The following is a 14216-nucleotide window of genomic DNA, read 5'->3' as shown; positions in this document are numbered from 1 at the left end:
ACTCAGGCCCCTGGCCATGCTCTGAGTCTCTCTGATGGTCAAGAGGCAGCCCCCAAAAAACATGTTTTTTCAAAGCTATGTATTTACATTTTTTTTTTTACAAAACAACCTTTTCACCTTTACTCCCCATTAAACTTAATCCATTTGTCAAATCTGTGATTCCATTCTTGGAAACATTTTTCAAGCCCATCTGTTTGCATGGCTGACAGCACCTCCCTCATTTTTTCCTTCACCGCTTCTACGTTGTCAAATTGCTGTCCTTTCAGGTGCCTCTGCATTCGCGGAAACAAAAAGTCTCAGGCGCAAGGTCATGGGAATAAGGTGTGTGGGGCAAGGGAGCCATGCTCAGTTTTCCGAGCCTATAAATCAGGGTGCTCATACTTTTTCAGCATGCAAGCTACTTGTAAAATAATCAAGTCAAAATTATCTACCAACTACAAAAATGCAAAACATATTTTTATTATACTTATTCATAAATGCATTGAGAATTCCTTATATGTACAATGTATGCTTATGCACCTTATATAATTAACTATGTACATTTTTGCCATTACCTGAGTTTATGCTGATGACTTGCACTGAATGGAATGAGACAGGGATGCGTAGTCCAGACAGGAGCTGCTGACAGCCAGCCTCAAGCACACTTCCAAATGATCATCAGTCATGGTGGAACGGTCCTTGGACTTAGTGATCTTTACGTGGGAAAGGCTGACTCACAGCAATAAGTAGAGCCGAATACTGCGGTCAAGGAGGTAGCACGTGTTCTCCTGTTTGGATGCTTTCCCTCTGCGAGGAAGGTCCAGAACTGTTCACGCGCTCTAGACTTCAGCTGAATCTCACATTCCGTGTGAAAGTGATGTTTTTGTCTTCTTATTTGGTCCAGCTCCCCCACTCACTTTAATACCCTTACATTTAAGAGGAAAAAAACAAGGTTTAAAAATTGGCGACAATAACAGCCTGTCAGTTTTGCTGCACTTAGCGCAGTTGTTTGCGCATGCATTTGACACCTGAGATTGCATCTGATTGGCTGCGCTGTATATCAATTAAGTGATGGGATTGATGATAAGCGTATGTCTTTTTTTTAATGCCATGCGATCTACCCACACTACATTTGGGATCACTAGTAGATCGTGATGGATGTATTGAAACAGTCTGACCTGCTGGAAAGAACTCCAAATGCACTACAAATCAACTTAGAAGCGGTGAAGAAAAAAACGAGGGAGGTGCTGTCAGCCATCCAAACAGATGGGCTTGAAAAATGTTTCCAAGAATGGAATCACAGATTTGACAAATGCATTAAGTGTAATGGAGAGTAAAGGTGGAAAGGTTGTTTTGTAAAAAAAAGTAAATACACAGCTTTGAAAAAAATGTTTTTTGGGGGCTGCCTCTTGACCATCAGAGAGACTCAGAGCATGGCCAGGGGCCTGAGTTCAAATCCAGGTTATATGTCCTAGAAGCAAATGAGTCTCTGGAGCTTGATTTCCTCAGTCCCTAAGAAGGGTGCTTACAGTAATTGAGTCCAGAAGGTTCATCATCAATCGACATTTCACCTTTTTGGAAATGAGAAAACCACTCCTACACTTGAGTTTTTCCCATGAGATTGTCCTTGTAAGTGGTTTTCGACATCACAATAGTTTTTGCAACATTTTCCCCAAGCAAGAAACATTTCACAGTGGCACGTTGTTCTCTTAAATCAGCTGTCACAAAAAACGAAGTTCGAGCAAAACTGCTTTTATGAAAAAATTCACTGTGTCCAGAGAGAACCTTCCCAGGCAACAAACATCACTGGGCACACTAACTCAGAGTGAGTTCATAGAGACTTGCCTAGCGGGAAAAATGTGTACTATGAAAGTTCTGCCCAGTGGAGCTTTTTACTGTTTTTTCCCACATACTTTACCTCACTCCCTGTAGAAGCCCTACTGCTGGTTATGCATTGGATTGGTCAGCAGTTCAAAACCTCAAGTCCTTCGGGAGAAATACAAGGCTTTTTTCTCCTGCAAAGAGTTAGTCTTGCTGTGATTGGCGCTGACTCGGTGGCAGGGAGTCTGGTTCTCAGTGTCTTAGAAACCATAATAGCCACCACAGGCCAAGGCCCTCTGTGTCTTATGGGATGCCATCCTCACAGCCGCCCTGCAGTCACTGTGAGGAGCCGTGTTCTCACACCCAGCTCAGTGTGTGGTGCACAGTAAGCATGCTGAAAACATGGGCCCGCCCGATGGCCTTCAGTACGATAAGACCATTGTTCATCTGTATGCAATCATTGACGGCTTTTGCTTTGGTTTGAGTGTTATCTTGGGAGAAAACCAAGTGAAGTGCAGGCAGGGGATCTGAGACTGCCCCTCCGTCCTCTCTCTTCGGTCCTCATCTGGCAGAGCAATCAGCCCTTCTCCCCCCAGGCCGGGCCTCAGGCCGCCTCGCCTCCATCTGTAAGTCATCATGCTTTGCTGATCCCTGGCCAAAGGCAGGGCCATGTGCGCACACAAGCAAGGGGACTCAAGAGACTGTCCCTGCTCTGCTTCCTGGTGCTGCTCCTCCACCCCCACACTCTTCCCTGAAGCCATAGTCAATCCCGGCCCTTCTGGAACCTGCTCTGTCCTTTCACACCACCTTGCTGTGCCCATGTCTGCGATGCCCTCCCACCCATTCTATCTGCCTTGCAAACGCCTACCATCATGCGGAACCAGCTTGGTGTGGAGCCAGCTTGGTGTGACCTTCTCCGTGGGGCCTCTCCCTCACCCTCAGCTCTGAGCCCACACCCACCTCAGTGTGGACAAGCTCATTCATCCCCATGCTACAGGGCCTGGCCGGGACGGTTGTATGTATGTCGTGTGTGTATGTCGTGTGTGCCTCCTGGGCAGTGAAGAACCTCCCTCACGGATCCGAGCAGGGCCTCTCAGATGGAGAGAAGCCTGGAGGCTTCCCTTTTGTGGGAGGTTCCTCGGGTATTTGGAAATGAAGAGATGGCAAACAGGATTGCAACAATCAAGCCATATCTTTAAATGCTCAATGAGCTAATGCTTCTCACATGAAAACCAGCACAGAACTGTGCTGGTCACAGGAGGACAAATGTTATTAAAATATCATCACTTACAGTGCACTCCGCAGGCAGGGTTGTCTGCCGAAGGGACACAGCTCGAGGACATACAAGGAGGGGCTTGGATCACATTGGTCAGCACATCTGACAAAATGTCAAACGCCTAAAATGGAGCCCCAAAGGCTCTCTGGGTCCTTTCCCCTCACGTGGTAGGTGCTCATTGCTTGCTGAGTGATGGGAAGAAGGACAGCTTCACTAGTTGGTGTTTAAAATCCACAAACAGTAAATGATTCCTGAGGAACACTAAAATCCCAAACAATAGGGCAGGAAACCACCTCCTCCTCCGGTGACCCCCCAACCCCAGAGTCCAGCTGAAGGCTGCAACAGGAAGCCCCTTGGCCACTGTCTTTCCTCCTGCCTCTTCCCCAACCCCCTACCCCTGGGGCTCCAAAGGCAGTCAGGCTTGGCTGTCTACTCTCAGCCTCTCAGCTCCACCCTCCAGAGGGTCCCAGGTGAAGAAAGAGCAAAGCATTTACTCACAGAGGGTGGCAAGCAGCCAAGCTGGGCTGGGAGAGTTGTCCTGCCCCCAGGCAGGCTTGAGGAATTAAAGAAAAAACAAGAGAAAGAAAAAGCATGAGGATAAAGAAGGGCTTTAGAGCACTGCAGCAACAGGGGGGAGAAGAGGCCTAAAAAGTTTACAAAGCAATCTGTCAGAGAAGGGGTGAGGGGCTCAGGTCCTCATCTCGCCTGCCTTCGGTCTAGTTAGAAACCTGCCTTACAAAGCCAAAGCCCAAACTGATTCTTCTCCCCCTTGATCCTAGGAGGTCAGCTCTTAACCGCCCCGCCTGGAGGCTTGCACAAGCCTGAAGTCTCCAGTGCCTCTGCTCTACTGGCTCTTCACACCAAACGGGCACACCTTCCAATTCTCGCTAGATTTTCAGCAGAAACACAATGGGAGGACAAGCTCTTCAGCAGAGACACTCAGAAATCTGTGACTGTCCAGATTTTATGAGCTGTTGAAGACACCCACAAGGCTTTCTGGAAGTCTCCCCTGCCACCAAAGCTGTTATTACAGGCTGTCATCAGGGGTCACTCCGAGCGCTGTGCTAGTGCTCTCTGTCTTCACCTCCACCACCGCCAGACGTGGTTATCCCCCATTGTACACAAAAAGAAATGGCTCTGGAGAGCATACCTGGCTTTCCAAAGGATTTACAACCTAGATTCCAAATCAGGTCTCTCTGACCTTGAGGCCCACAGGGAAACTCTCCCGCAGGGACCGTCCAGGATTCCATTGTGGTAGTGCCCAGGTCAATTTTAGAATGGGGAGGATAGGACAATTCCATGGCATCTAAAGAATTTCTAGTGCCTCAGTTGGGGGAAGCAATGTAGCAGAGGTGTGGGAGTCAGGGAGTCTGTCTCATGGGGGGGGGGGGCGGAGATAGGATCCTAGTTCGCTTTAAACACTTGGGCAATTTACCCATAAATAACGTGGCAATGGGAACAGAACAATCACTAATATAAATATGGCCTGGAGTTAGGTTAGTAGGTGGTGGTGGGGGAGATATTCAAGTAGTCACTCAGTGGGTGGACGGATCTGCAAAAGAAAAGCCCCTTTCCCAGCCCAGGCAGAGAAGGCTCCTGTACAGTTAGACAACAGGCTTCCGGGCACGTAGCCAAGGCTCTGGGGATATTTATAACACGAAGAGGGTGGGAGTCCCTAATAAGCTGCTATATTCTTTTTCCATCACTTCCCTCTCCCAGGCTACAGAGAGCTCAGAGCTCTTCCCCACGCAGAATGCATGCTTTCCCTAGTGCTTGGCTTCCATGGTCTTAATTCCCGCATCTTGGCAGGGAGCGGAGAAGGCTGCAAGACCTTCAGTTCAGAAGAACTGTAGCTGTTGGTGGTGTTTCTTGGCCAGAAGCTGTGGTCTCGGGGATCTGCCTACGAGCATGTGTTGTTTCTCTGAGCTGCCGGAGTGTCTTGAGAATCTGCGAGTCTATGGGAGTAGCCTCCGATCCCAGGGCTGTGCCTGACAATCGACAGATTCGCGAAAGAGCTGTGTTCTCCGGGATCAGCCAGTGAGCTCTATGAACTCTTCCAACGCGAGGTCTCAGAAAACTCGGTGTGCAGTTTTGGGATCTATTTGAGACCCTGTGGATCTTTGGACTCGGAGGTCTACTGAATTTCTGGTGAGCCCAGGAGGTAAGTCTGTTAACCCCCAGCTAGGGTTTTCAGCTTTCTACCTTCAGCTGGACAGGGGCTGCTAACACCCTGAGGTCCCGCTGGTCTTCGGCCCTTTAGTGGTGGTGGCTGCCAGACACAATTTTTGCAGACAGACCCGAAGGGATAAGGATGGCTCCACCCTGCCCTGTCCGGTTCTCTCCGCTTTGCATCCCTGCACCCCTACCCCACCCCCGACTTCTGCTTCCCTTCAGCTGGGCCCGTCTCTGGCCGCCCCTCAAGGGGCACTGTGCTAGCGAAGGACGCAACAGCCGCTCCGACAGGGTTAACAGTGAGGGAGCCAGGACACTGTCAGCCCTGGACGCCCTCGGTCCATGAGAGCCGGACGCGGCACAGCGCCCGCTGGGAGTTGTAGTCTCGCAGAGGAGCGCGCGTGCCGCAGTCGCTGCCGGGAGATGTAGTGCAGGGGCGGGGCGCCAAGTGGCAGCGCGGCGGGAGACTCACTCGCGGAGTGGGTCGCTGTCGCTCCCCCCGACCCCGCCACCCCCACGCCGGGGTTGTCAAATGAAGACCAAGCTCAGCGCAGCTCAACTCCGTCCGCTGTCTCCACTGGGCCTGACTTCGCAGCGAAGGTCCGACTCGGAAGCGCCTAGGGAAAGAAGAAGAGGCCGGCAGCTTGCTGGGCGTAATTGGACTAGGGAAGCCCCTCAGAGAAGAGCGTAAAAGCGCCTCCGCCCTCGCTAGGAGGACGTGCTTCTTTCTTCACCCTTTTGTTCTTTTCCCTCTTCGGCTTTTGGCCTCGGCCCGGCCTTTGTACGCCGGGACGGGACTCCAACTCCCGACAGGCCACTGGGGCAGGCGCGGGCGTGATGGCTGTGCACGGCCACGCTGCAGGAGGCGGGCCCAGCGTCCGGCCCGCTGATTGGCTGGGTGTCCTGTCTGCTTCCCTCCTGGATTGGCTGACGCACCTGCCGGAAAGGGCCTCGCCTCGAGATGGACGAGCGGAGGCGTTCTGTGGGTTGGGCTGAGAGCCTCCTCCCGGAGACAGCGTCGGCCTGACTGACCCCTGGCCGGGGAGGAACCGAGCTAGGGAGCTGTCCTCTGGGAGCCCGGCAGTGCCTCCACCCTGCTGTGGCGGAGACGCGGAGGGCGGGTTTCGCTCGAGGGTCAGGGAGGAGACTGACCCGGCCCGGTGCAAGGCCCTCCCTCCCTCCCCGCACGTCTGGCGGCCAGAACTCCAGCCCTGGGGAGTGGGCAGGGCCTGTTTTCTGTGCCTCACGCCCTGCTTTTCGCCTCCTTCAGTGCTGTCTACTCGCTGCCTTTCCCGCTGTCTCTCCCGGGAGGCCCACCCATTGCACCCGAGATGGCAGCCACCCTGCTCATGGCTGGGTCCCAGGTAAGCCGGGGCTTCTTGGACCCTGCCTCTGCCTCCCCACCGCGTCCCGGCTTTCTGCACTCTGCAAAACCTCTGCAGGGAATTCCCTGGGATTAGTAGTGCTCTCCTGTCGGCTTTCTGCCTCCAGGGCCTAGTATCAGGCCAACGTCGCCACAAACGCATTCATTGAGCGCCTGCTGTATGCCTTACAATACCGAAGAAGCAAAAGATGGACAAGACGGGTCCTCCCCCGCCTGCCCACAATCTGTAGGGAGGCATATGCATTCGGTCAACGTGATACCGCCTGATAAGTGTGCCTCTTGGTGTAGGAACGGACAGGTGGATTGATTGATTGGTCGGGTGGAGGGCTACCGGGAGAAGAAGCTGAGTGGAAGGGGCGGGAGGAGGCGGTCACTAAGCACAGTTGGCTTTGGCGGGGCCATGAATAGTGGAGTTTCGCTAGTCTGAGGAAAATATTCCTGGAAAAGGGGAACACTGCGAGTACATGTTTGGAGCTAAATGTGTTCTGAAAACAGTATGGCTAGAGGTTAAGGTTCGGGGTGGGGCAGGGATGTCTGCCCATATTGCCAGGGCAATCGGCTCAGGCTTCCCGCCTCATTGTACGTCCTTTTTGCAGCTCTGTAGACTTAATAGCATTTTTGCTTGCCACCTCTAGCTCCGTCTCTAAGTTCAGGAGGAAAAACTGGAATTAACACCCACCCCCACCCTCATGCTTACCCCTACCCCAGCTACCAGAGAACGCGTTTGTGTTATTTCAGGCACCAGTGACATTTGAAGATATGGCCATGTACCTAACTCGGGAAGAATGGAGGCCTCTAGACTCTACACAAAGGGACCTTTACAGAGATGTCATGCAGGAGAACTATGGAAATGTTGTCTCCTTAGGTAAGGATTCCCCCTTTATTCCCCACTGCCCCTCCAACACCACCCAGGGTTTTGAGAGTGTGTCGAGATGGCACAACCTGGCTGGTTGATTTTCAAAGCACCTAATTGGATTTGGGTTTGGATTGAGGGAGACTGCAGGCACATTTTTGAGTGTGGCAACATCCAAGTCAGGCTGCCTGAAAAGAAAGACTGTTTTTGCTGTTCATTTTCAAACTGTTCATATTTCTTGGGCCCTGAGTCATCTCTCACTTGCCAGCCTGTTTGCACAGATCACTGACCAAACAGGTCTGGCATCATGGTGCTTGCCAGGATATAAATGCCCTGTAAATGGTTACTCTGCGGCACTAGGAGATGACGGGTCTGACCCAGGGTCATAGGAGGCAAAAGCCACCTTTCTGTGTGTATTGGCTTCTGAGCCCTGGATTTGCTTCAGGTCCTGCATTGTCTAGAGATGTTTCAGGGTTGATTATAGATTTCAAGTCTGTTGGATGTTGTTTCAGGAGAAACTTGAACTAAATGAGATCACAAATTCTATTTGAGAGGGAAGCTATTTTTTTTAGTCTGCAAACCTGATTTTTTGCTCTCCTTTGGTCTTGAACTAGAATGAGTATATTCTCAAACTGAATAGCCCTTTGACTCATTTTCTCTCTTGTTAGTACTTGACAGAAGTTAACAATAGTCTGGGTCTTCTGCCATTTATTAGGACCAATCCTTTTACTGACATCATTACTCAGCCTTTTCCAGAACAAAAGATTACTGTGAGGGGTTTCCTTGTTAACTTGGGCTCGCTAATATTTCTTATTTCTTGGATTGCTTCTTTGGAAAAACCCAACATATATACAGCTCTCATTCCAAATATATTACAATCTAGCTCCTAAATATATATTTTACCCATCCAACGAAAATCGAACTCACTGCTCTCGAGTCAATGCTGACTCAGAAACCCGCTGTGGGTCAAGACTGTAACTGTTTGCAGGAGTAGAAAGCCCAGGCCTTTCTCCCTCAGAGCTGCTGGTGATTTCCGATGGTTGACCTTGCAGATCAAAGTTCAACTCGTAACCACTACACCACCAAGGCGCCTGTTCCAACAAATAAAATATTAAATAAATGTAAATGAACATTGCTATAGCATTATGGGCTATGCATTGGTCTGCTAACTGGAAGGTCAGCAGTTTGAAGCCACTGGTTGCTCTGCAGGAGAAAGATGAGGCTTTCTACCTCTGTAAAGAGTTGCAATCTCAGAAACCCACAGGGGCAGTTCTACCCTATTCTGAAGGGGCCCTGTGAGTCAGAATTGACTCGTTGGCATTGAATTTATAGCCCAAACAAGAGCATTTATTAAGAGAATGGAAATGCCTGCCTCCCCCTCCCCCCACCCAATAAAAAGAAGTGTCTTGCCCCAAATGACTTTAGAAGTGAGCAAGTAATGTTTACCAGGTTTCTTTGCCTGCAAATTCCTTAATCTTTAAAGACATTGTGAATTTTTCCAATGATGGTGTTGTATGCCCTTTTCCACACTAATTTATCCACCGGCCCCTTTCCCTTAACCAATCTAGTAACTTCTTTCTGAGTTTTTCATATAATAAAAACAATTGAGAAAATGCAGTGTCTATTAGAAAGCTCCTCGTGGACTGTAGTTATTTGTTTGTTTTCATATGAAGACTGCATGTAAAACATGTTTAGTCATTGGCAAGAATGTTCTGAAATAGGAATCTCTTGCTTTCTTCAACCCTCTTACCCCTAATTTCATTTAAAAGCTACTGGATTCTATAGACTTTCATCTAATTCACAATACAAAGTTAAAACAAAACCACTGAAAAGTTACAGATACCATATATACTTGTGTGTATAAGCCGAGTTTTTCCAGCACATTTTTAATGCAGTTTTTGTGGTAAAATTAGGTGCCTCGGCTGATATTCGGGTAGACTATACTCAAGTAAGTGTGGTAATAGTTAACATTCATTTTTGCTGTCAAATAACGCATAGTAAAAACTTAGAGTCTGTTATATTTTCTGTTTCTGGTCAGTCTTTCAAAGTACTGAAATCTATACAGTTTGCAAAAGAAAACATCTGTAGTGTTAGACAGCATGGAGTTAAATCACACAGTGCTGGGTTTCAATCTTGGCTCTCCCATTTACTACTCTGATTTTAGGCACATCACTTCCCGACTTTGAGTCTTGGATGTTCTCATTCCTAGTGGGGAGATCATCACAATGCCTGACTCCTGGGGTGGTGGTGATAATGAATGAGGTCATTCATGTGGAAAACTTAATACATAAGAAAAGAAGTGTTTGTGCTTTTACCAGCATTGCTAACATATACCTTCTATTACAGATTTTGAGATCAGGAGCGAGAACGAGGTGAATACCAAGCAAGAGATGAGTGACAATGTAGAATTTGGGACCACGTCTGAAAGACCTGTTGGGACTGCTGGAGAAACTCCTGAAAGGGAAGAAGGCTTTGAAAGTGGGGAAAGATCCGAAGGGCAGTGGGGAGATCTCACAGCAGAAGAGTGGGTAAGCTATCCTCTCCAACAAGTCACCGATTTGCTTGTCCACAAGGAAGTCCACACAGGCATCCGGTATCATATATGCTCTCATTGTGGAAAGGCCTTCAGTCAGATCTCAGATCTTAATCGGCATCAAAAGACCCACACTGGAGACAGACCGTACAAGTGCTATGAATGTGGAAAGAGCTTCAGTCGGAGCTCACACCTTATTCAACATCAAAGAACACACACGGGGGAGAGGCCCTACGACTGTAATGAGTGTGGGAAAAGCTTTGGAAGAAGCTCTCACCTCATTCAGCATCAGACAATACACACTGGAGAGAAGCCCCACAAATGTCATGAATGTGGGAAAAGTTTCTGCCGGCTCTCTCACCTAATCCAGCATCAAAGGACCCACAGCGGGGAGAAACCCTACGAGTGTGAGGAGTGTGGGAAAAGCTTCAGCCGGAGCTCACACTTGGCTCAGCACCAGAGGACCCACACAGGTGAGAAACCTTATGAATGCAACGAATGCGGACGAGGCTTCAGTGAGCGATCTGACCTCATCAAGCACTATCGAGTGCATACAGGGGAGAGGCCCTACAAATGTGATGAGTGTGGGAAGAATTTCAGCCAAAACTCCGACCTTGTCCGTCATTGTCGAGCCCACACAGGAGAGAAACCCTACCACTGTAATGAGTGCGGGGAGAATTTCAGTCGCATCTCACACTTGGTTCAGCACCAGAGAACCCACACCGGGGAGAAGCCGTACGAGTGCAACGCTTGTGGGAAAAGCTTCAGCCGCAGCTCCCACCTCATCACCCACCAGAAAATTCACACTGGGGAGAAGCCCTACGAATGCACCGAGTGTTGGCGGAGCTTTGGGGAAAGGTCAGACCTGATAAAGCACCAGAGAACCCACACAGGAGAGAAGCCCTATGAGTGTGTGCAGTGTGGAAAAGGCTTCACCCAGAGCTCCAACCTCATCACGCACCAGAGAGTTCATACAGGAGAGAAACCTTACGAATGCACCGAATGCGAGAAGAGTTTCAGCCGTAGCTCCGCGCTTATTAAACATAAGAGAGTACACACTGACTAAGCCCTGAAATTATATGACTGAAAAATTACTCAATTGGAGGTACAATTTTTAAAAATACATTCGTGAGCTGTTTCAACCATATTGAATTTTCTAGTTGTGGGCCACAATTTAAAACTTTTGAGACAAGCCATTTGGAATTTTGACCCACTTCCGAAATGGTGATTTCTATTCGCTCAATGTTAACGAACTACTTCATCAACGTCAGCCTCGCAAAAAGCTGGAAATCTGGAGACCAGGGAATAAAGGCTGGTGAATGCTCAGGCCTGGAAATGGAGTAACTCTTTAAAAGTTGTGTCTCCATCCTTTGGCCCAAAGAGCTATGCTTAGGGAAACTTGGAATTGTAACAGAGTGGCCATGGCTGCTTTGGAAAAAGGCAACAGGGAGTCTACCTGAATCGCCACACCAGTTCACATACCACACTCGTTAGGCACATGCGTTCTTTCCCTGAAAAGGGCTCTTTTTTTGCAAAGGGTTTTTTAATTGAGTTGCTCATGCATTTGTATCTTTCTGTCTTCCTGTGACCAGGAGTCTACAGGATGAAGGCACTGATCATTACTTCTCACTGCTTCCATTTAAACTTCCAAAGACTGGCATCTCTATGAAAGCTCACTGAAGATACAGATTGAAAGGAAAAATAAGACACAGGTTTGGGGACCAAGGACGTGTCAATGGTGGTGACTTTAGCAAGCAGTGCCCACTGTTGTTAGCATTAATCAGCATGTATGACTTTGGGAATCAATGTAGGGGCCATTGTAGGAAATCTATCTACCAGAAAACATAAGCTCGTAGAGTGATGGTAGCGTGTGAGGAACGAGTGGAATTTGACCAAGGAAGGAAGCACAGATTCACTTCCCAAGGAATGCTGGCCATGTCTATAGTCTTTCCCCTCTCTCTATCTGTTGGAGATCAATTCTCCTACTTCTGACACTAGCACTTGATAAAGGCCGCACCCCAGTGTTTATCTTAGCTTGCATAAAGGCATGCGTATGCACAGTGCAGTTTGTATTCGTGTGGTTTTCCAATAGCTGAAACCAGTCACACAGATTTAGCATGTTCTTGGGTGGTACTGATGATGTGACAGAACCACAGACATAACTCCAATGTGACATGTTCTTTTTCCCCACTCTGGAAAAAAAAAAGGTCAATACTAGTGTTGTGTTTCGGTGTGCATATGATCTGTCTGTACGGAACTAAGCACTTGTTTATATGTATCAGTAATCATGGAAGATAATAACCATGCAAATAGACTGATTGTCCGAGTCTCAGATTGAGTTTCCTTCCTTTGCAGTGAGAACTCTGGCCTTTCAGAATGAATGAGTGTGTTTCCACCCTCTCAGCGGACAAGTGTAAGTGGTGAAAATAAGAAGTGCCCTGAAGTCAGCCCAGGCAGTGGCAGCTCTCCTCATCTCAGTCTGAATAGGAATTAAGAAACATCCCACATGGTGAAGTGTCCTCAAGCATTTGGGGTGGGAGTTGGTATCCACAAGCCGGGCCGGGAAGAACATCTTTCCTCTTGCGAGTGCCCCAGGCTCTCTCTGCTGTGCGTTATGGGGACTGTTGGAACTTTTAAAAAGACACTTCTGCCATAGCTCTCTGGGAGTTGGTGTTAAAGGAGCAGGTCCGCTCTCTTGGGTGTTGTGCTATAGTGATTTACTGTGGCCCATGGCTATGTAGGACAGCATGCGCCAATCACATGCCAGTGACAGAAATTTGAAAGTAACAAAAAAAACCCATCCATCGATGGGGTTTCTTTATCTTGCCACTACCAATTGAATACAAACTGGGGCAGGGATCGTGTCTGCTATAAACACTAGCAGACTCTGGATGTTTATGTTTTCATTGTTGGCTGACTTACATGTTCATGATTCTTAAACTTGATTATATCTCCCCCCCCCCCCCATCAGTGTCAGTGATTTGCAGGAATATCCAAGTTCTCTGTTGCTTCTGTGGGCCACTGTTGGCACCAGCTTGAGAGTGGCTAAAGAAGAAAGACCGCATCTCCATGCCCTAGCTGTGTTTTACTCGCCCTCTTTCTCTGCTCTCGTTGCCCCAGACTTGTTCCTGCTGCTGCTCTTGGCTTCTGAGAGATAAAAGGCTCAAGAAAAGGCCATTAAGTGTCCCAGCCATCTCTCCACACATGTACATGCCCTCTGGGAAGTTCAAATGGCAAGGGCAAGATTAACTCTGTCTCCTCTCTCTGCCAACTGCTGCCCCTCTGGCGTGTGGAATGCACTTTGTGTGTGTAGACGTTATGCATCCATCTCTTTGCTGATCCTTTTTGCATGCCCTTCTACTCCCCAGTCCCTGGCTGCTTCTGCACATACCCTGAACACCTTGTGCCTGTTCTATGGTTGTGTGTGGAGGGGGAGTGAACACGTATGTGGAGCAGTCTCCCTTATGGTATTGGTGACACTTACCCTAGTGTTTATCTACATCTGTATTCTAACAGTATCCTAGAATTAAAAGTATACTTTTTAAAATAAAAAAAAAACTTGGACAATCGCTTTAGTAATCTAGCACCGGTATTCCTGTAACAGCTTTCCGTCAGATTTGTTAAATCTGTAAAGATTTTTATGCATTTGTACAGCTGTTCTCAGAATTTGGGAGGACAGGGTCTTCACAAATTGGCAATCCCTCCTCATAGTGCCACTTCTTGGGAAGATGCAAAAACCTGGGTGGCTTCTGGTGAAGGCTCTGCCGGTAGTGAAAGCACATGGAAATGCTTGGTGTTGCAGGCTCATTCACTTTGGAAAGGGAAACACCAGATAGATGGAAAGGGGGGAGGAGGCCTTACTGCTGTAAGAAGGTGTTTTGGGGTAGCCATTAAGAATATTAAAACAATTCCTATTGAACTTGAACTGGGATTCCCTAGAACCAAGATGCTTCATCAAAAATTCTCCACTCAACAGAACTGCATGGCCTGTCTTGGGCAGTGACTGTGCTTTAACAGGTATGGCCACAATTTTCAAATTACAGGTTAACTTTCTTTCAAAACTTTTTTAATGGGGTGGTCAGCCTAAGCTGAGATGAAGAATAGATAGATTTGGAGAAAGACGCACGTATGAAAGATATATTCTACTTAAAGATGAAATTTATTTGAGTTCTGGAAAGGAAAGTGTTAAAAATGCCAG

At 48.2% G+C, this 14216-nt stretch overlaps 1 protein-coding gene across 1 annotated transcript; it reads left to right on the top strand.

Annotated features, from left to right (window-relative positions):
- The first annotated feature begins 5685 nt into the window (after positions 1-5685).
- On the top strand, positions 5686-13591 carry ZNF436 (zinc finger protein 436). The gene is given in 4 exon segments (XM_075552195.1): positions 5686-6612; positions 7371-7497; positions 9832-10979; positions 10982-13591. Coding segments are annotated over 4 exon segments (1371 nt in total). The 5' UTR covers positions 5686-6579; the 3' UTR covers positions 11045-13591.
- The last annotated feature ends 625 nt before the right edge of the window (positions 13592-14216 follow it).

This window comes from Tenrec ecaudatus, chromosome 1 (genome assembly GCF_050624435.1).
Source record: "Tenrec ecaudatus isolate mTenEca1 chromosome 1, mTenEca1.hap1, whole genome shotgun sequence".
Lineage (NCBI taxonomy): Eukaryota > Metazoa > Chordata > Mammalia > Afrosoricida > Tenrecidae > Tenrec > Tenrec ecaudatus.
This window is presented reverse-complemented; position numbering and strand designations above follow the sequence as displayed.